Source organism: Myxine glutinosa, chromosome 8 (genome assembly GCF_964187855.1).
Source record: "Myxine glutinosa chromosome 8, kmMyxGlut1.1, whole genome shotgun sequence".
NCBI classification, from domain to species: Eukaryota; Metazoa; Chordata; class Myxini; order Myxiniformes; family Myxinidae; genus Myxine; species Myxine glutinosa.
Window position 1 is genome coordinate 111,362,204 of NC_136268.1, and position 20,208 is coordinate 111,382,411.

The 20,208-nt window shown below is 44.2% G+C and overlaps 1 protein-coding gene across 1 annotated transcript in view; it reads left to right on the top strand.

Annotated features, from left to right (window-relative positions):
• The window catches only part of LOC137432853 (uncharacterized), a 62,298-nt gene extending 56,376 nt beyond the window's left edge, over nt 1-5,922 (top strand). The window contains exons 4-5 of the mRNA XM_068125108.2: nt 1,828-1,926; nt 5,185-5,922. Of these exons, the coding sequence (XP_067981209.1) occupies nt 1,828-1,876 (49 nt within the window). The 3' untranslated portion in view covers nt 1,877-1,926; nt 5,185-5,922. The remainder of the gene's footprint in view (nt 1-1,827; nt 1,927-5,184) is intronic.
• Nucleotides 5,923-20,208: the final 14,286 nt, after the last annotated feature.

Below are 20,208 nucleotides of genomic sequence, written 5' to 3' on the forward strand. Positions count from 1 at the left end.
GAGGACGCATTAAAAAAAAGAGTCAAGGCTCTAAGAAGAGCTAGAACACTGAACCGATCATGATGTGCACACACACAGATGTGTATATATATATTATTTAGGGCCAATGGTCGAACGGGCCCTCTAGTTTTCCAAAACTGCCTGTCTGCTCTGCACTTGGCCCACCAACACTCCTACCGCACCCACAGCACCAGCTTTCTCTGTGTCTTCGACAAAAATTAATGATATAATCCCAAAACATAAAGATTTTGTCCCATCATCTTTATCTCCATTTGTCCTATTTGGGAGTGATCCACACCGACTCCCTCACCCCATCCACTCAAACTTTACTTCTCACCCTGCCCACCTTCTTCCAAATATCCAGTTTTTCCTTTAAGAGTTTGCTTCTCTATCTGTCTTATCCTCCCCCTACCACTCATTCCTCCCTACAGCCATTATTTGTCAGAATAATGGGTGTGGGGAGGAATGTTCCGATATTTTGTCCTTCAACCCTGCTGTTGCTCAATCTCTCTCTGTTATATATATATATATATATACAGTATATATATATATATATATATATATATATATATATATATATATATATATATATATATATATATATATATATATCCTGGGACAAAATCTTCGTTTTGGGATTATATCATTAATTTTTGTCGAAGAAACAGAGAAAGTTGGTGCTGTAGGTGCGGTAGGAGTGTTGGTGGGCCAAGTGCATAGCAGACAGGCAGTTTGGGAAAACTAGGGGGCCCGTTGGACCATTGGCCCTAATTTTTACACGCCTTGTAGCATACCTACCTGCCTGCTGTACTGCTTGAGCATTAGGTACTTTGGATCTTCAGGGACTTTTGGGTCATCTGGGTCTTTTTGGTCTTCGGGGACTTTTGGGTCATCTGGGTCTTTTTTGTCCTTGGGGACTTTGGGGTCCTTTGGGTCTTTTGGGTCCTCGGGGACTTTTGGGTCATCTGGGACTTTTGGGTCACCTGGGTGTTTTAGGTCATCAAGGACTTTTGGGTCTCAAGTGTTAAAGGGTCTTCTAAGGTCTAAACTCTGAGGGATCTAGCAGTCTAAAGGGTTAAAAAGGTACATTTGAATAGTACGTAATTAATTAATAGACGTCAAAAGGTATGTCACACACACACACACACACACACACACACACACACACACACACACACACACACACACACACACACACACACACACACACACATACACTCACACCTCATCCATTTATAGTAGACAATATTTGTATGGCAGAAAAGAGCGAAGAGGTCGTAGTGAAGAAGAACATGATTACACCTGAAGGGGATTCAAGGAAGGTGAAGCGTTTAAAAATGTTTTGAATGCTTTTAAAGCAAGAAAAACCATTTACATTCAATGAAAATTCCGTTTGGAGATATTCAGAAAAAAAATTTGACCTTCAAAATTTTGAACCTGAAAAAACTTGAATTTGGACGGGATATAACGGCAGCACAGGAACGAAGATACAACAAATAAACATGACGAACCTGGTTCGAAAAACTTAGCTTTAGTGAGGGGGAAGCAGCAACTGCAGATTCTATCACCACCCCCAAACCGGAAGTCCTTATTCATAAAATTGCATTTTCTTTGTCAGGGATGTGGCATGCCAGTTCTTCAATTATGACACGGAAATGTGAAACAGTAAAAATTCCTCTCATTCTTATGTCGTAATGTTGCCTGTGAAATGATCTTCGAGTTCCACTTGAAGCATGAAACTACCTCAAATATTTTTACCTTCTGCCTCAAAGAGAATTCTGAAAGTGCTTTCATTGACTTGGCTTTGTTTTTGTGCCACAATCACAGGAGGAGTCGAAGGTCCTCAAGCTTTTCCTGCTGTGATGAGTACTCGTGAACCACTCGTGGATTGCGTCCACTGTGCCAAGCCGGGCATTCGCATCCCAGGTGCGTAAATTCCTCTGCCAGCACTGAGCTGCTTTCTGGAAGCCTGGCAATATGAGCTTTCTGGAAGCCTGGCAATATGAGCTTTCTGGAAGCCTGGCAATATGAGCTTTCTGGAAGCTTGACAATGTGAGCTTTCTGGAAGCCTGGTAATATGAGCTTTCTGGAAGCCTGGCAATATGAGCTTTCTGGAAGCTTGGCAATATGAGCTTTCTGGAAGCCTGGCAATATGAGCTTTCTGGAAGCCTGGCAATATGAGCTTTCTGGAAGCCTGGCAATATGAGCTTTCTGGAAGCTTGGCAATATGAGCTTTCTGGAAGCCTGGTAATATGAGCTTTCTGGAAGCCTGGCAATATGAGCTTTCTGGAAGCTTGGCAATATGAGCTTTCTGGAAGCCTGGCAATATGAGCTTTCTGGAAGATTGGCAATGTGAGCTTTCTGGAAGCCTGGTAATATGAGCTTTCTGGAAGCTTGGCAATACGAGCTTTCTGTAAGCCTGGCAATACGAGCTTTCTGGAAGCTTGGCAATGTGAGCTTTCTGGAAACCTGGCAATATGAGCTTTCTGGAAGCTTGGCAATATGAGCTTTCTGGAAGCCTGGCAATATGAGCTTTCTGGAAGCCTGGCAATATGAGCTTTCTGGAAGCCTGGCAATATGAGCTTTCTGGAAGGTTGGCAATATGAGCTTTCTGGAAGCCTGGCAATATGAGCTTTCTGGAAGCCTGGCAATATGAGCTTTCTGGAAGCCTGGCAATATGAGCTTTCTGGAAGCCTGGCAATATGAGCTTTCTGGAAGGTTGGCAATATGAGCTTTCTGGACGCCTGGCAATATGAGCTTTCTGGAAGCCTGGCAATATGAACTTTCTGGAAGCTTGGCAATATGAGCTTTCTGGAAGCCTGGCAATATGAGCTTTCTGGAAGCTTGGCAATACGAGCTTTCTGGAAGCTTGGCAATATGAGCTTTCTGGAAGCCTGGCAATATGAGCTTTCTGGAAGCTTGGCAATATGAGCTTTCTGGAAGCCTGGCAATATGAGCTTTCTGGAAGCCTGGCAATATGAGCTTTCTGGAAGGTTGGCAATATGAGCTTTCTGGAAGCCTGGCAATATGAGCTTTCTGGAAGCCTGGCAATATGAGCTTTCTGGAAGGTTGGCAATATGAGCTTTCTGGAAGCCTGGCAATATGAGCTTTCTGGAAGCCTGGCAATATGAGCTTTCTGGAAGCCTGGCGATATGAGCTTTCTGGAAGCCTGGCGATATGAGCTTTCTGGAAGCCTGGCGATATGAGCTTTCTGGAAGCCTGGCAATATGAGCTTTCTGGAAGCCTGGCAATATGAGCATTCTGGAAGCCTGGTAATATGAGCTTTCTGGAAGCTTGGCAATGTGAGCTTTCTGGAAGCTTGGTAATATGAGCTTTCTGGAAGCTTGGCAATATGAGCTTTCTGGAAGCTTGGCAATACGAGCTTTCTGTAAGCCTGGCAATACGAGCTTTCTGTAAGCCTGGCAATACGAGCTTTCTGTAAGCCTGGCAATATGAGCTTTCTGTAAGCCTGGCAATACGAGCTTTCTGTAAGCCTGGCAATACGAGCTTTCTGTAAGCCTGGCAATACGAGCTTTCTGGAAGCTTGGCAATGTGAGCTTTCTGGAAGCCTGGCAATATGAGCTTTCTGGAAGCTTGGCAATATGAGCTTTCTGGAAGCCTGGCAATATGAGCTTTCTGGAAGCCTGGCAATATGAGCTTTCTGGGAGCTTGGGAATATGAGCTTTCTGGAAGCTTGGCAATATGAGCTTTCTGGAAGCTTGGCAATATGAGCTTTCTGGAAGCTTGGCAATATGAGCTTTCTGGAAGCTTGGCAATATGAGCTTTCTGGAAGCTTGGCAATGTCAGATTTCTGGGAGCTTGGCAATATGAGCTTTCTGGAAGCTTGGCAATATGAGCTTTCTGGAAGCTTGGCAATATGAGCTTTCTGGAAGCTTGGCAATATGAGCTTTCTGGAAGCTTGGCAATGTGAGCTTTCTGGGAGCTTGGCAATATGAGCGTACTGCTCTGGTTTTAAATTTTGGAACCAATTTTAACTTGGTCACCATACTGAGGGGGGGATGTGAGTGGGTCTCTGCCATCGTCGACCTCTCCAGGGTGCGTTTGTTAAACCAAAGTTGCTGCAAACTTTCCTTTTGATTCCTTTACCGTGGTTTTTTGAGTGTGACGCTTCTGCGTATCGTCAGCAGTCTTGGTCTCCGTGCCTGCTTTGCCTCAGAGTCAGGGCTCTTCGGGATATTTTGGGGCCGTTTGGTTCAAATTCTTCCAAAAGCACCAAATTTGGCCCAGATGTTGCCCATGCCATACTCTTTCGATTTTTGACGGGCGCAAAGACGGGTGCCCCCCCCCCCCCCGGGGACCCCATATTGGCGAAATACTAAATGGCCGCCACCCGGATTAGAGGAAAATCAGTTAAATAACCAAAAGGGTTGGAATCATGTATGATACCACTTTTCAGGGGTTTTCGAGGTCGAGGAATCCAATTATGATGTTATTTTGATGATTCGATGTCAAGGTCAACCCTCAAGGTCATCTTAAAGGTCATTTTTGAGTCAAACATGTCGGTTTTTGAGTTTTTTGTCAAGATTTACGCGAGGTTCACCATTTTATGTTTCTGGGTTGGGTAATCGAACTCTGACCTTATTTTTGACAATTAGAGGAAATATACACATGTCTATTTCCTAATTTTTAGGCATATGCAGTTCATCAGTCTAATTACAAAGGTACGGATTTTGATGTTTTATGAACTGTATGACATATCCTTGTTTAATTTTTGTGCGATCATGATCCGGGTTCATGTATACATGATTGTATACATGTCATAAATATGACGTCATAGGTCATGTGACCTGGCGGCCATATTGTATTTTATGAAAACCTTAAAAATGGATCCCTGCCTTCATTTTTCGATCGATTCATTTTGAACTTTGACCACTTATAGTACGCCATGTGATTGGATGCATATCCTAATTATGACGTCATAGGTCAGGTGACATGGCGGGATGGCCCGGTATGGTCCCCGAATCATACCGCCCTTGGCGCCCGTCAAAAATCGAAAGAGTATGGCATGGGCAACATCTACGCCAAATTTGATGCTTTTGGAAGAATTTGAACCAAAATATCCCTAAGGGCCCTGACTATCAGCCCGTTGGTGTATTTACAATGTCCAATAATAAGAGCGGCTCAACCCCCCGGATTAACAGCATCTTTTCCTTTGCCTCTTAGGAAAGGAAGAAAAACTTCTCACTCCGAAAATGAAACGTCTCGACGCCACACAAGAGGGTGTGAAAAAGTTTTGAGAATTGCATATTTCAAAGTATACAAACAAAGGGATATTTGATGATGCGATCCTTCAACTGACTCATATTAGTCTTTCAGCGAATGCGTTGCCAAGAGATTATATAATTGTCTGGCCCTTAAACAGTTCTTCTTTGTATGTAAATCATGTGCATGTGAGTGAAACTTCGGATCATGTAATGGCTTTCTCACTTGTCAGGCTTGTGGTAGTCCTGCCTACCAATGACCACAACGTACATACGACGACGGGGCTTCAGAGGTCAGCTGGATAATGTGCAATAATACGGGGAGTGGGAATTTCGATACAGACCTTTTTATTACCAAACGTGATCAAGGGAACCAAATGTTTTGTTTTTCTGGCATTGCGCAATGTTGCCCTATTTTTAGGGCAATGTTGCCCTATTTTTAGGGCAATGGGGTTCAGCAAATAGTGCCACGCAAGATTCTTGGGTAAAGTCCAATTGGTTGTCCGGCGGCTAGTCTACTGTGTCTATATGGTTTTGTGACGACCTTTGATTTGGCCTGACCTGTTGAGCAATCGGATTTCTCCCAGGTCGGTATATGTTCTCACATGTGCCGAATACATTGTAATGGATTACTGGAATGATGAGATGGAAATGGTTGTTTAATCCACTTCGATAATACAGATTATTGAGGGTGGCAGCAGGTCTGCTGTTTGCGTACATTTTATTAACATCAAATTTTCACAAACTGTAATTGTATACGAGCATTGAACCCCTCACTCTACTGACGGCAGTTGAACATCATAACTTATGTGTATATACAGTATGTACTATGTATATATATATATATATATATATATATATATATATATATATATATATATATATATATATATATGTTACAGTACAGTTATACAGTTTATTGACGGTCAATATTTGCAAAAAAAAAATTTTTTTTTTTTTCCAGAAATATTTTATTTACTGCGAACAACCCAGGATTAATTTTTGTAATACACATTCACTTATTAACCAAAATATACAAATTATGAATTAGTTTTGTGTTCCCAGGGATGAGGCATTTCTTCGTTGTTATGCCTCCGCCGACGAAGGCATTATGTTTTTAGGCTGTCTGTCCGTCCGTCCGTCCGTAATAGGTTTTCGTTACCGCGATAACTTGAGAATAGCTGAAGGGATCTTAGTCAAACTTGGCACAGTTATGTATAATGAGGTAAAGATTAATTGATTAGATTTTGGGGTCAAAGGTCAAATCTGCAATCCCATTGAAACTGAAGTGATCCAATTCAAACTTTGTACAGGTATGTATAATTATGTAAAGATTAACTGATTCGATTTTGGGTTCAACAGGTCAAAGGTTAAAGGTCAGAGTTTGTAATAGGTCTTTAACTTGAGAATGAATAAAGTGATCTAATTCAAACTTGGTGCAGGTATGTATAATGATGTGAAGATTAAGTGATTAGATTTTGCGGTCCCGAGGTCAAAGGCCAAAGGTCAGAGGTCATGTCAGGTAAAAATGTGATAACTTATGAACAGCTGAAGGGATTTCAATTAAAACTTGGTACAGGTATGTATAATGATGTAATAATGTGGGTAGAGGCACGTCGTGACGTCGAAGAGTGCTGTTCTAGTTTATGTTTTAAGTTGAAAATGCAATTCTCAATGAGTCATGAATATTACATCGCCATAAAGATCCAGCCTAGTATTAGACGTAATGCTGCAATGAGGTCCCAGACATAACGTCATCTTACTAAATCCGTTATTTCGACGCATAGCATCTGTGGCATTCAGCCCGCCGTCTATGGTTGCCAGATACAGTGAGATATATGTTCTATGGTTGCCAGATACAGTCAGATATATGGTCTATGGTTGCCAGATACAGTGAGATATATGGTCTATGGTTGCCAGATACAGTGAGATATATGGTCTATGGTTGCCAGATACAGTCAGATATATGGTCTATGGCTGCCAGATACAGTCAGATATATGGTCTATGGTTGCCAGATACAGTCAGATATATGGTCTATGGTTGCCAGATACAGTCAGATATATGGTCTATGGTTGCCAGATACAGTGAGATATATGGTCTATGGTTGCCAGATACAGTGAGATATATGGTCTATGGTTGCCAGATACAGTCAGATATATGGTCTATGGTTGCCAGATACAGTCAGATATATGGTCTATGGTTGCCAGATACAGTGAGATATATGGTCTATGGTTGCCAGATACAGTCAGATATATGGTCTATGGTGTTCAACTGCCGTCAGTGAAGCAACGGGATGGGTTAATTGCTGGACATCGGGATGACATGCATGTCCATGGAGGCCTAGCCTAGTGCTAGATGTAACGTAAATCCGGCTACTTTATTATCCAGATGATCTGTATTAGACTGTGTCTGATAGGAATGGTATTTTTCAGGAGTCCACCTGTGCTAAAAACAGGTTTGCCTGTGATTTTGTCCTCAAAAACTGATTATTTAATATGATTGGTGTAGCCCGTGCTTGTGATTGGAGCGAGGGAAGTTTGAGAAAGGTTGTGGATTTGTCGTTACTATTTTATGCCCCAGGATGGCCTAGAGGTACCTAGCACCACTCGCCTCTAAGCTGTCGAGCCTAGGTTCGATTCTCGGCCCAAATATAAACTGTCATCCAGGTATTTCACAGGTAATTTATCAATGTCATCAAATATCAAATATCAATGTCATGAAGCCTCGCCTGGACTTTAACCGGGCGTCATGTCTGCTGGAAATGCTTGTTAGGTGTTAAACATCCCATGGCGTCTTCTTGAAGAGTAGGTGAACTATCGTTGGCATCCTGGCCAAATTCCTGCCCTAACCTTGGTCGAACGTCAGGCCTGGTCAGCCGGTTCGTGAAAGACTTGGGTCGAGCTTCCCCCGGGCAACCCCACAAGAACGTGGGAATAATTGTGGCTTTTAAAGAAAACGACTAAGTTCTTCTCCAGGTCATAAACTTCAATTTACTCTTCACTGTGCTGCGCTGACTTCACAGTGCAGTTTGTATTATAAATGATGAAAACGTATTCCAATGTTTCCATGCAAGATAACCACGTGGTGTTTGCTATTCTCTTCTATTGAAACTTTGTAGAGTTCCACTCTTGGTCAATTGTTGATGATTTCTGGCAAAACAGTGTTTTTGTGCTTTGCGGACATTTTGACGGAAACGCCTCCAATATTTCTATAAAATGTATTCAACCAATCAGAATGCTCTTTGGGATGAACACAGTTTGCATGTGGAATGATGATGTCATAAGTTTTGATGATGTAAATGATGACATGTTCCTTAAACACACATGCTGGCATTTGTACGAGATTGTTGAAGCAAATATGTTTGGAGACATATTGATGGTTGACTGTTTCACTGAAATATGGTTTTGATGAAATTAAGATTATCTTTGAGAGTCCTTGATTACAAATTGTAATTTAACGAGTCGAGTCGACCGTGCAGGTAAGAAGTTTGGCTTTATTTAAGCTGCAGTTGTACCTGTACATGACACCTTATTTTAGGAGTTTCTTACTTTGAATCAATCACCGAGTAGGACACAGGTACCCAGAGGGGGTGCTGGAGGTGGTGGAGGAAGATGAGGGGGCAAGAGTGGAGTGAGGGGGGTAGGTGGGGAGCAGGGGGGTTAGGAGGGGGTGGGGTGGAGGGGGTGGGGCAGGAGTGGAGGGAGGGGGGCAGGAGTGGATGGGCTGGGGCAGGAGTGGAGGGAGGGGGGTAGGTAGGGAGCAAGGGGGTTAGGAGGGAGGGGGCAGGGTTGTAGGGGGAGGGGGCAGGGTTGTAGGGGGAGGCTGGCAGGGGTGGAGTAGGTGGAGATGGGGGAGAAGGATAGGAGTAGAGGTACTGATGCTGTATTTTTTTTTTTTACCTTTTCAAATGTAAAAGGTATTTATTTATGCTCCTTGAAGGTGTGACTTTCGGCCATTAAAATGTTTCTACATTGAAAGCGTCTTTTTTTCCTTTTTGCTGTTCAATTTTTCCTTTCTTTAGAGAGTTTTGATTTGTGTATTCATGATTTAAAGGTTTTGTTTGTACAAATTGGTAAACAAACAAAAGTACCCACTGCTATGATGTGATGTAGCCACTTTGTTATCATTTCGCTGCCAGAGGATATATTTTAGTACTGCAAGGAATGTTCAGGTTAAGTGCCAAAAAGTGCTTCAGGTTTGAAGATTGCGGATGATGGATGGTGTTCAACTTTCGAGTTTCCACATGTGGCAGTTGCATGTGCGTGTAAATGTTGGTGCTCGGCCGTGATATGGCCATGTTTGTGCAGAACATTTGGTTGAAGATTACAAACGAGGGGTGCATGCTGGGAAATTTTGGCTCCAACCCCAATACCCAGTGATGCAAGTCAATAGGGTTAGGTTTTGGCATCAACGATTACAAAAACCGCTTTACACAAAAAAGGTGCAAAAACAGATCTTTGCAACTACAGACCAATCAGCCTTCTCCCAATTATCAGCAAAGTCATGGAATCCATCATTGCTTCGGATATCAAATCTTTCCTCTTCAATGGCTTGATCCCTGATCATCAATTTGGTTTCAGATCAGGTCACTCTACTCTGGACATGCTGCTTCTGCTGTCTCAACAATGGATGGAGGTCCTCAATGTCAAAAAGGAAATTAGAGCTGTCTCCCTTGACATATCACGTGCCTTCGATACGGTCTGGCACCCCGCTCTGCTCACCAAACTCTCCTCCTATGGTATCCATGGAAATCTCCACGCATGGCTTGCGGACTTCCTCTCTGGTCGTACTCAACGTGTGGCTCTGAATGGATTTCTCTCATCTCCCCCTTCCTGTTCTGGCTGGAGTTCCCCAAGGCAGTGTTCTGGGCCCTGTGCTATTTCTGGTCTTCATCAATGATCTCTCCGACTCTCTTGAAAACCCTCTCTATCTCTTTGCTGATGACTCTACTCTCTGCCGCTCCATTCCTCATCCCTCAGATCGGCAGTCTGCAGCCTCCTCAATCTCTGCAGACCTGGACAAAATCACAGACTGGTCAAACAAGTGGAACATGTCTTTCAATCCTGAGAAATCTCACACTCTTACTATGTCTCTCTGAAAAGACCGACTGGACAACCCTCCCATCCACTTTCTCAACAATCCTCTCCAAGAAGTTCTGTCACTCAAGCTTTTGGGTCTCACTATCTGCCATGATCTTTCCTGGGAAAACCACATTTCCAAGCTGGCCTCCAAAGCCAGTCGCCGACTGGGCATCCTTCGTCGTGCGAAGTCCTTCCTTGGCACACCTGAGCTCCTCACCACATACAAGGCTTTCATCCGCAGCTCAATGGAATACTGCTCTCCCCTCTGGGCTGGTGCTCCTGTCTCACACCTAGCTCGCCTTCACGCTGTTGAAACCAAAGCTTTCAGGATCATTGGAATCTCCTCCGATGAAGCTAACTCCAAGGGCCTTTCACTCACTCATCGCAGGCAGGTTGGTGGTCTTTCAGTCTTCTACCGACTCCTCTCCGGCCTTGCTCCCCCAGATCTGTCTGTGCTGTGTCGCCCAAATATTCCTACAGGTCGCACAAGATCTGCCAGCAACCCTCTGATGGTTAAACTGCCAAAATCAAGACTCTCTGCTCACCTTCACTCTTTAATTCCTCTTTTTTCTCGCCTCTGGAACAAACTCCCTCACTCTGTTCAATCCCACTCCTCCCTCCAGGTCATTAAAACATTTGTTCACCACCATCTCTTATCTTACCCCATCCAAATTCTACCCCCGTTTATTCACCCCAGATCCACTTTCTTGAAATACCGACTACTTTCCTGGAAGTCCTAGCAGTGTCCATGTGGTTTTTTTTTTTTTTACCTCACCCCCCCCCCCCCCCCCGCCTTCCCAGGCATCCTCCCCCCAGGCCCTCTCCGTCCCACAGATCTCCCGATGTCTCTGCTGTCATTTGTTGTACTTGTGTGCTTCCCTCTCTCTCCCCATCTTGTCTCCCGCTCCTTTTATCATATGTTTTATGTTTTATGTGTCAGTTTGTCTTTTTGTAATCAATGTTAGCTCTTATACGAGCCTCGACCTTGTATACAAAACTCCCCCCCCAAAAAAACCATGAGGCACTGTGTATGATCACTTGGTCATAAATAAACCCCTTTTTACTACTAGGGCAGAGAAATCCTTTGGCTTGAGTCTATCACGAACTAGCTGGCCAATTCTGACGTTAGGGTAGGAATTTGTGGGTTCAGGGAACAGGGTTGGCCTACTCTTTGAGTCAGACAATATGGGATCTGTAACTTCCACCAACTAATGTTATAGCAGACAGGACACCCAGTTTAATGTCCATCTAATGGATGGTGCACTTTGTGAGGCAATGTTATGTACCCTGCCTCATGTAAAGCACCAATCTGAGGTTTAAGAAGAAGAAGATTCATATCGGCAATCGAACACATATGAGACATTTCAAAGGCAGGTGCAATACCTCTTCACCATCCTGTCAGACTAATACATTAAACACATTTTCACAAGGTGTGTGTGTGTGTGTGTGTGTGTGTGTGTGTGTGTGTGTGTGTGTGTGTGTGTGTGTGTGTGTGTGTGTGTGTGTGTGTGTGTGTGTGTGTGTGGACTACTTTCACTTAAGGCTAGCAAGATGGTCCACAGATGTACACACTCGCCTCTGTGCTGTCTATCGTTGGGTCAGTCAGTATTCCATCCATTGCTAAACTGATGACCCTCAGCCAATGGGACGGCAGCCTTGTGCTGCATTCAAAGGAAGAAGAAGAAGAACCCTCCCCTGACTCCACCCACATTTTAGAGTGTGCTTCCAGAATGTAGTTTGAACATGTTATGTAGTGATTTTATGGGAGTATATTTATTAGACCATACCTTTCCCCAGTATAAGTACTCATTAAGCAAAGCCTTTTTCTTCCAGACATAATAATGCACATAGACATGATCGGATACAACCACACCCAAGTTTGTGATGTCATATTATTTGAGAACAGTGCCAGGAGACTATGTAAGAGAGAAAGTATGAAAAATAAAACGAATGAAGGCAATCCCATCATCAGCTGGGCACTGCGCCACCAATGAGGCTTTGCCAACTTTAAAGGTGGATAATTACATCTTTATATAATGGAGAAAACGTATGTGGCTATGTATGTTTGTGACCAAGACGTCTTCTTCTTCTTCTTGAAATATATATCAAACCGAAAAACACCCAATGAAGCCATGTGACTATATATCTATTAATTACGTACTGTTTGAACATCGGTTGCATCCTGTCTATTAATTACGTACTGTTGGAATATACCTTTCAAACCTTTAGACTGCTGAGACCTCTTAGACCTTTGAAGAACCTTTATGTCCACCAAGACCCTAAACACCCCAAAGACCTAGAGGACCCTGAAGACTCAAAAGACTTCAACCCAAAATACTCCAAAGACCCTCAAATATCCAGATGACTCAAAAGACCTAGAGGACCCAAAAGGCCCTGAAGACCCAGAGGACCCAAAATACATGAAGACCCTTTAGAATTAGACCAGCTTTGACCCTTGACCATTTAGAGCTTTACACCACTTGGACTTTTCTAGATTACAAATAAATAATATCACCAATATTACAAATAAATAATATCACCAATATTACAAATAAATATCACCAATATTACAAATATATTCGTCCAACGCCCCCACCTTGCCCACCCACCACCCCTTCCCCTCCATCCCCTCCCCTCCACCCTCTCCCCTCCACTCCGCACCCAATTTCGGGCACAGTTTTGTGACGATGTCCCATTGGAATGCTGAATAAACTATCATGCTGCAAGAAACTACAAAGAATAAATATTTCATACCTGTGACGAAAGGTCGGTTAAGGTGGGGTTGGTCCGAACACCTTTTGGCGTTAGATCATATAGGGGCCATAACAACGCGCTTAAAGAATGTCGGGTGTTATTTTTAGTTTTTAAAACGAATCATTGATTTTTCTTACTGTACCTGTTTCTTGATGTCGAAGGAGATATTTTGATATGAAGTACTGCAGTGGCAAATGTGAACGTGACTGTTGTGGGACCAGAAATTGTGACTCCCAGGACCTGCTGACTCCCTCCTAGTGTCCTCCCGGTTATGGTCCGTGCAGGGAGATACAGAAAGGCAGGTGGGACAATCACGTGACAAAGCGTAATTAGCAATCTACCTTTGTCCAGGCTGGAAAAGCAGACGGTGCTCATCATTCAGCCCCCACATGTATCACCCCATGATTCGGCGGGGTCTGAAATTCAGAAGCACGTTGCCGTGCACCTTTTGGGGACACTTTGGCTACATACCTTGCGAATGTAATCACCTGACAAATGGGACAGTAACAAACAAACGGAAGTATTTTACCGGTAAAGTGTCATAAAGTTACTACTCCCAACATTCTTTGGTGTATTTTCACTGAAATCTTTTGCCGTTGCTTATCTACCTAATGTAAACACAGAAACATCACCATGGCTTCGTGACGCCCGTGTCGTGTCGCACGACAGTCCAAGCATTCCATTGATACAATGCGCACCTGTGTGCTTGAGTAGCAGAAGAGGGAAGATGTCTCTGAAGATTGTGACAATGCAGCATCTACTATAAATGGATGAGGTGTGTGTGTGTGTGTGTGTGTGTGTGTGTGTGTGTGTGTGTGTGTGTGTGTGTGTGTGTGTGTGTGTGTGTGTGTGTGTGTGTGTGTGTGTGTGTGTGTGTGTGTGTGTGAGATACTTTGTGTCTATTAATTACGTACTATTGAATTGAAATGTACCTTTTAACTCTTTAGACTGCTGAGACGCCTTCGACCTTTGACAACCCGTCAAAACCCCTGATATATTTAAGACCCCAAAAGACCATGTACACCAAAAATATCCTGAAGACCTAAACGACCCAAAATCCACCAAAGACCCAAAAGACGCAGAGGACCCAAAAGTCCCAGATGAACCAAAAGTCCCCGAAGACCCCAATGTCCCCGAGAACCTAAAAGACCCAGAAGACCCCCACCCCGTTTCCTCCCCGAGTCCAGCAGGCAGGTAGCCTATGGTACAAGGCGGTGAAAACCAATTTAATTTGGTCCAATGGATCAACGAGCCCCCAAGTAACCCAAAAGGGGCACTACGAAATGGTCACGTGTATTTGAATATTTTCTCCTCACAAATTTGTGCAAACGGCATGACAGTGCGACATCCCTCTGATCAGGACAGTGTGACATCCCTCTGATCAGGACAGTGTGACATCCCTCTGATCAGGACAGTGTGACATCCCTCTGATCAGGACAGTGTGACATCCCTCTGATCAGGACAGTGTGACATCCCTCTGATCAGGACAGTATGACATCCCTCTGATCAGGACAGTGTGACATCCCTCTGATCAGGACAGTGTGACATCCCTCTGATTGGGTCAGAGTGACGTCCTTCTGATCAGGACAGTGTGACATCCCTCTGATCAGGACAGTGTCACATCCCTCTGATCAGGACAGTGTCACATCCCTCTGATCAGGACAGTGTCACATCCCTCGGATCAGGACAGTGTCACATCCCTCGGATCAGGACAGTGTCACATCCCTCTGATCAGGACAGTGTGACATCCCTCTGATCAGGACAGTGTGCCATCCCTCTGATCAGGACAGTGTGCCATCCCTCTGATCAGGACAGTGTGCCATCCCTCTGATCAGGACAGTGTGCCATCCCTCTGATCAGGACAGTGGGACATCCCTCTGATCGGGATAGTGGGACATACCTCTGATCGGGACAGTGTGACGTCCCTCTGATCGGGACAGTGTGACGTCCCTCTGATCGGGACAGAGTGACATCCCTCTGATCAGGACAGTGTGACATCCCTCTGATCAGGACAGTGTGACATCCCTCTGATCAGGACAGTGTGACATCCCTCTGATCAGGACAGTGTGACATCCCTCTGATCAGGACAGTGTGACATCCCTCTGATCAGGACAGTGTGACATCCCTCTGATCAGGACAGTGTATCATCCCTCTGATCGAGTCAGAGTGACGTCCTTCTGATCAGGACAGTGTGACATCCCTCTGATCAGGACAGTGCGACATCCCTCTGATCAGGACAGTGTGACATCCCTCTGATCAGGACAGTGTGACATCCCTCTGATCAGCACAGTGTGACATCCCTCTGATCAGGACAGTGTGACATCCCTCTGATCAGGACAGTGTGACATCCCTCTGATCGGGACAGTGTCACATCCCTCTGATCAGGACAGGGTCACATCCCTCTGATCAGGACAGGGTCACATCCCTCTGATCAGGACAGTGGGACATCCCTCTGATCAGGACAGTGGGACATCCCTCTGATCAGGACAGTGTGACATCCTCTCTGATCGGGACAGTGCGACATCCCTCTGATCGGGACAGTGCGACATCCCTCTGATCGGGACCGTGTGACGTCCCTCTGATCAGGACAGTCGGGCATCCCTCTGATGAGGACAGTGTGACGTCCCTCTAATCGGGACAGTGTGACGTCCCTCTGATCGGGACAGTGTGACGTCCCTCTGATCAGGTCAGTGGGACATCCCTCTGATCGGTACACTGTGACATCCCTCTGATCAGGACAGTGTGACGTCCCTCTGATCGGGACAGTGTGACGTCCCTCTGATCGGGACAGTGTGACTTCCCTCTGATCGGGACAGTGTGACGTCCCTCTGATCGGGTCAGTGTGACGTCCCTCTGATCGGGACAGTGTGACGTCCCTCTGATCGGGACAGTGTGACGTCCCTCTGATCGGGACAGTGTGACGTCCCTCTGATCGGGACAGTGTGACGTCCCTCTGATCAGAACGCGTGATGGGATGATGGTAGAGGTGGAGGCGCAATGGGATGATTGAGTGGAGCTCGGTGATTGGACAGAGTGTGATGTCAGCGTGGAACATTCGGGAGCCGAAGGAGAAAGGGACACGTCTCGCCGTCTTGGTCTCTCGGTCGTCTGGTTCTGGGTACGTGGGGGACGGTTTGAGTTGTGCTTCCGGTTGCTCGGCTTTGGCTGTTCTGGTTCAGTTCGCTGGTGCTGAGTAAGAGCAGTGTTATCCTCCATAGCTGGTTTGACCATGAGAGGAAGGTGGGGGTGACAGTTCGTGTACAAAACTATACAAAATGCCATTATTTATTTTATTTTATCATTCCCCCTTGTTTGTATACGAGTCTGAGTGGAGACGTCTCAATTAGGAATTTTAGTTTTTACCTCACCTTTCATTGTTTCTTGCATTTATTTTCATTAAATTGGTTATTGTTGCATCTTACTTTTGTGTGTCATGTCCGTTTCCTTGTTCGTGGGTTCGGATTAACCCTGTGTGTGTTCCTGATGAGGTAAGATTGTGCACCTTCCCAGGTCCTCTTGGTGTCTTAAGCCCGGGGACACGACAATATAAAACCGATAAATACGGACCTTCCGTGAAGCCGTGTGACTATATATATCTATTAATTACATACTGTTTGAACATCGGTTGTATCCTGTCTATTAATTATGTACTGTTGGAATATACCTTTTGCGCCTTTATACTGCTGAGACCTTTGAAGACCCTTTATGTCCCAAAGACCCTTAAGACCCTTAAGACCCTTAAGACCCTTAAGACCCTTAAGACCACAAAGACCACAAAGACCACAAAGACCACAAAGACCCTTAATGACCCAAAGGACCAAAAATAATCCAAAGACCCTGAAGACTCAAAATCCCCAGAGGACCCAAAATACTCCAAAAGACCCAGAGGACCCAAAATCAGGACAGTGTGACGATAGGCTTCCCAGTGATCAAAGACCTAAAATAACCCAAAGACCCAATATAATCCCAAAGACCCAATATACCCCAAAGACCCAAAAGACAATGAAGACCCCAAAAACGCAGAGGACCCAAAAGACCCAGAGGACCCAAAAGACAAAAAAAAACCAAAGACCCAAAAGACACTTAAAGACCCTGAAGACCATTAAAGACCACGAAGACCCAAAAAGACCCCAAATACCCTATAGACCTACTTGACCAGCTTGGACCATTGACCATTTAGAGTTTCAGACCACTTGGACCTTTTAATATTGCAAATAAATAATATGACCAATATTACAAAAAAGAAAGACATCATGCAGAGCATGATACTTGCAAAATCCACCCCACCTCCCCCCCAAAAAGGTGCCATGGAGACATCAAATTGTCATTTCATGAAGATTGAAATTGACAATCCTAATCATAGCTAGGGTCAATCAGATGAAAATTGATTATTTTTCAGATTAAAACGGATGATTTTAGAAGTTTGACCATGAGTTGACCGTTGACCATTTGACCTCAAAATAGTTGATTTCCCAATTCAGTGATGCGCTATGCAATTGCTCTTTAATTTTCAGGTTAATCAGATGAAAATTGATGATTTTCGCAGTTTGACCTTGAGATGACCTTTGACCTGTTGGCCTCATAGTTGCTTTCCCAATTATTTTTTTGACCCAATTTTTTTTCTTTCTTTTTTTCCCAATTGTTTACCAAAGCTTTCACATTTTTTCCCAATTTTAATTTTTTAGTTTTTTTGAATTTTGACCAAAAAACAGCAATTGCTGTTTAGTTTCAATCGCATGAAAAATGACGATATTTTACATCATGATGACCTTGACCATTGACATCAAAATCGATAGCCTTCCCAGTTGTGACGACCTCTACACCTTATTTTTTCGATTTTGCAAGCAATAAATTTGTACAAAATAAATGTTTGTATTATGACTGCTCCAAACCATGACATCACAGCAACTCAAATTCAGTCAGGTCGTTATCCTCAATCAAAAGAAGCGTATGCCTCTGCAGTGACGTGTGGTGAGGCGATCGTAGCAAGCCGATCCACGCTGGTACTGTACAGTAGATATAAAAACAAAAAACACGATCCATTCGTCCGTCCGTGAAACCGTGAATCCGTGTGACTTATATATCTATTTATTTTGATGATGGAATACTGTTCTCCCCTCTGGGCCGGTGCTCCTGCTTCACACCGAGCTCGGCTTCACGCTGTAGAAACCAAAGCTTTTAGAATAATTCGTATCTCCGGCGATGAAGCTAATTCTGAGGGCCTTTCTCTCTCTCTCACCGCAGGCAGGTTGGTGGTCGTTCTGTATTCTACCGACTCCTCTCCGGCCTTGCTCCCCCTGCTCTGTCTGTGCTCTGTCCCCCAAATATTCCTGCAGGACTCGCAATGTCTGCCAGTAACCCTCGTCTGGGACTTCTGGTGAAATTGCCAAAATCAAGACTCTCTGCTCACCTTCACTCTTTCATTCCTCTTTTCTGCCGCCTCTGGAATAAACTCCCTCTCTCTCTTCAATCCCACTCCTCCCTCCAGGTCTTCAAAACAGCTGTTCACCACCATCTCTTATCTTCCCCCATCCAAAACCTTGATCCTTTCTACCCCCGTTAATCCACCCCAAATCCACCTCCTTCAAATTCCCTGTTTTCTTTCCTGAAAGTCCTTGAAGTGTCCATCTTGTTTATCTCGTGTATCCCTCCACAGCCCTTTCTCTTCCACTGATCTCCTGATGTCCGTGTTCTCGACTCTTGTTGTGCTTCCCTCTCTCTCCCCCTTGTCTCCTGTTCCCTTTATTATATGTTCCATGCGGTAGCTCTCATATGAGCCTAAACTAAGTGTACAAAAACAAATAAAAAAAATGTACGTACTGTTTGAACATCAGCTGCACCCTGACTACATGTACATCTATTAATTACGTACTATTGGAATGTACCTTTCAAACCTTTCAACCCTTTACAGTTTAGACTGTGAGACCCCTAATACTCTTTTACCTTTAAGACCCTTTCGATACCTTTAGATTCCTTCACCCTTTAGACCCCTAGAACCTTTCAACATTTACACCCCTTAAGTCCCTTTAGACCCCTTAGACCTTAACACCATATAGACACCTTACACCCTTCAGACATGTTAGACAGCTGGGACCCTTTACCATTTAGAGCTTTAGACTGCTTCGACCTTTTTCGACGCTTCTTACATGCTTGAGAGATAAGACCTTTCAACCCCTTAGAGCTTAGACCCTAACTATTACCTTTAGACCATCTATAACTTTTTATGTGCAAACCACCCAAACATCTATGGTCTTCTTGTAAAACACACTATACCACAAAACACATACTCAGCAAGTATTGCACAAACCCGACCCACCCAGGGGGTGGGTACTCTGCTAGTCCATATAACAAAACCAAAAAACACGATGCTTGTTTGTCATCAACTGCAATGTGAGATTATAACACCACCTTGTGGTGGTGGCAGAGTGAGGGGTATTACAGTCCTGTAGGGAGCGGCTGTTTCATACGATTAGTACCATACTGGGATTCCCAGCCTCTTGCACGGACGCACTTCAAACAGCTCTCATATAACTCGTAGTATAGCACAATGTGTATGGATGATATCTGATATCAGGGTTTTATTGCAATCCAGCATATACTTTGTTCAGGAAATAATTTGCATGCAAAATCCACCAAAGGGTGGGTAAACTGCGAGGCTATATAATAATACGCTTGTTGTCCATCCGCAACATTCCTTTCCACCCATTGGTTGGACAACTGGCTTGACTCCACCCACAATTGTCCCCTGAAAATCAAACGGCCGCCATGTTGGTGCTATGCGAAGCGAAAGACATCTTCGGAGCTGTCATATTCACAATCGCCATGCCTACAAGTTTTCCCTTCAGTGTAAAACGTCCAAAGTGACTGTTAAAACAATCATCAAATATCGAAAGGTTGGAGCCGATAGGCGTCACGGATCTTGTGAAGGCCACAATAAGTATAGGCCTCATGCTTCAATCCTTAGGCTTCAAGCCTCTGGCTAAGTGCAATTGAATCATCTGAGCAATGTAACCATGATGTATATTATATGTACACATCGGCAGTGGGCATGTTTTTGCTTCAAATTTTGGAAAATTTTGCTTGGAATCTCCCGCGATGAAGCTAACTCTGAGGGCCTTTAACACTCACCGCAGGCAGGTTGGTGGTTTTT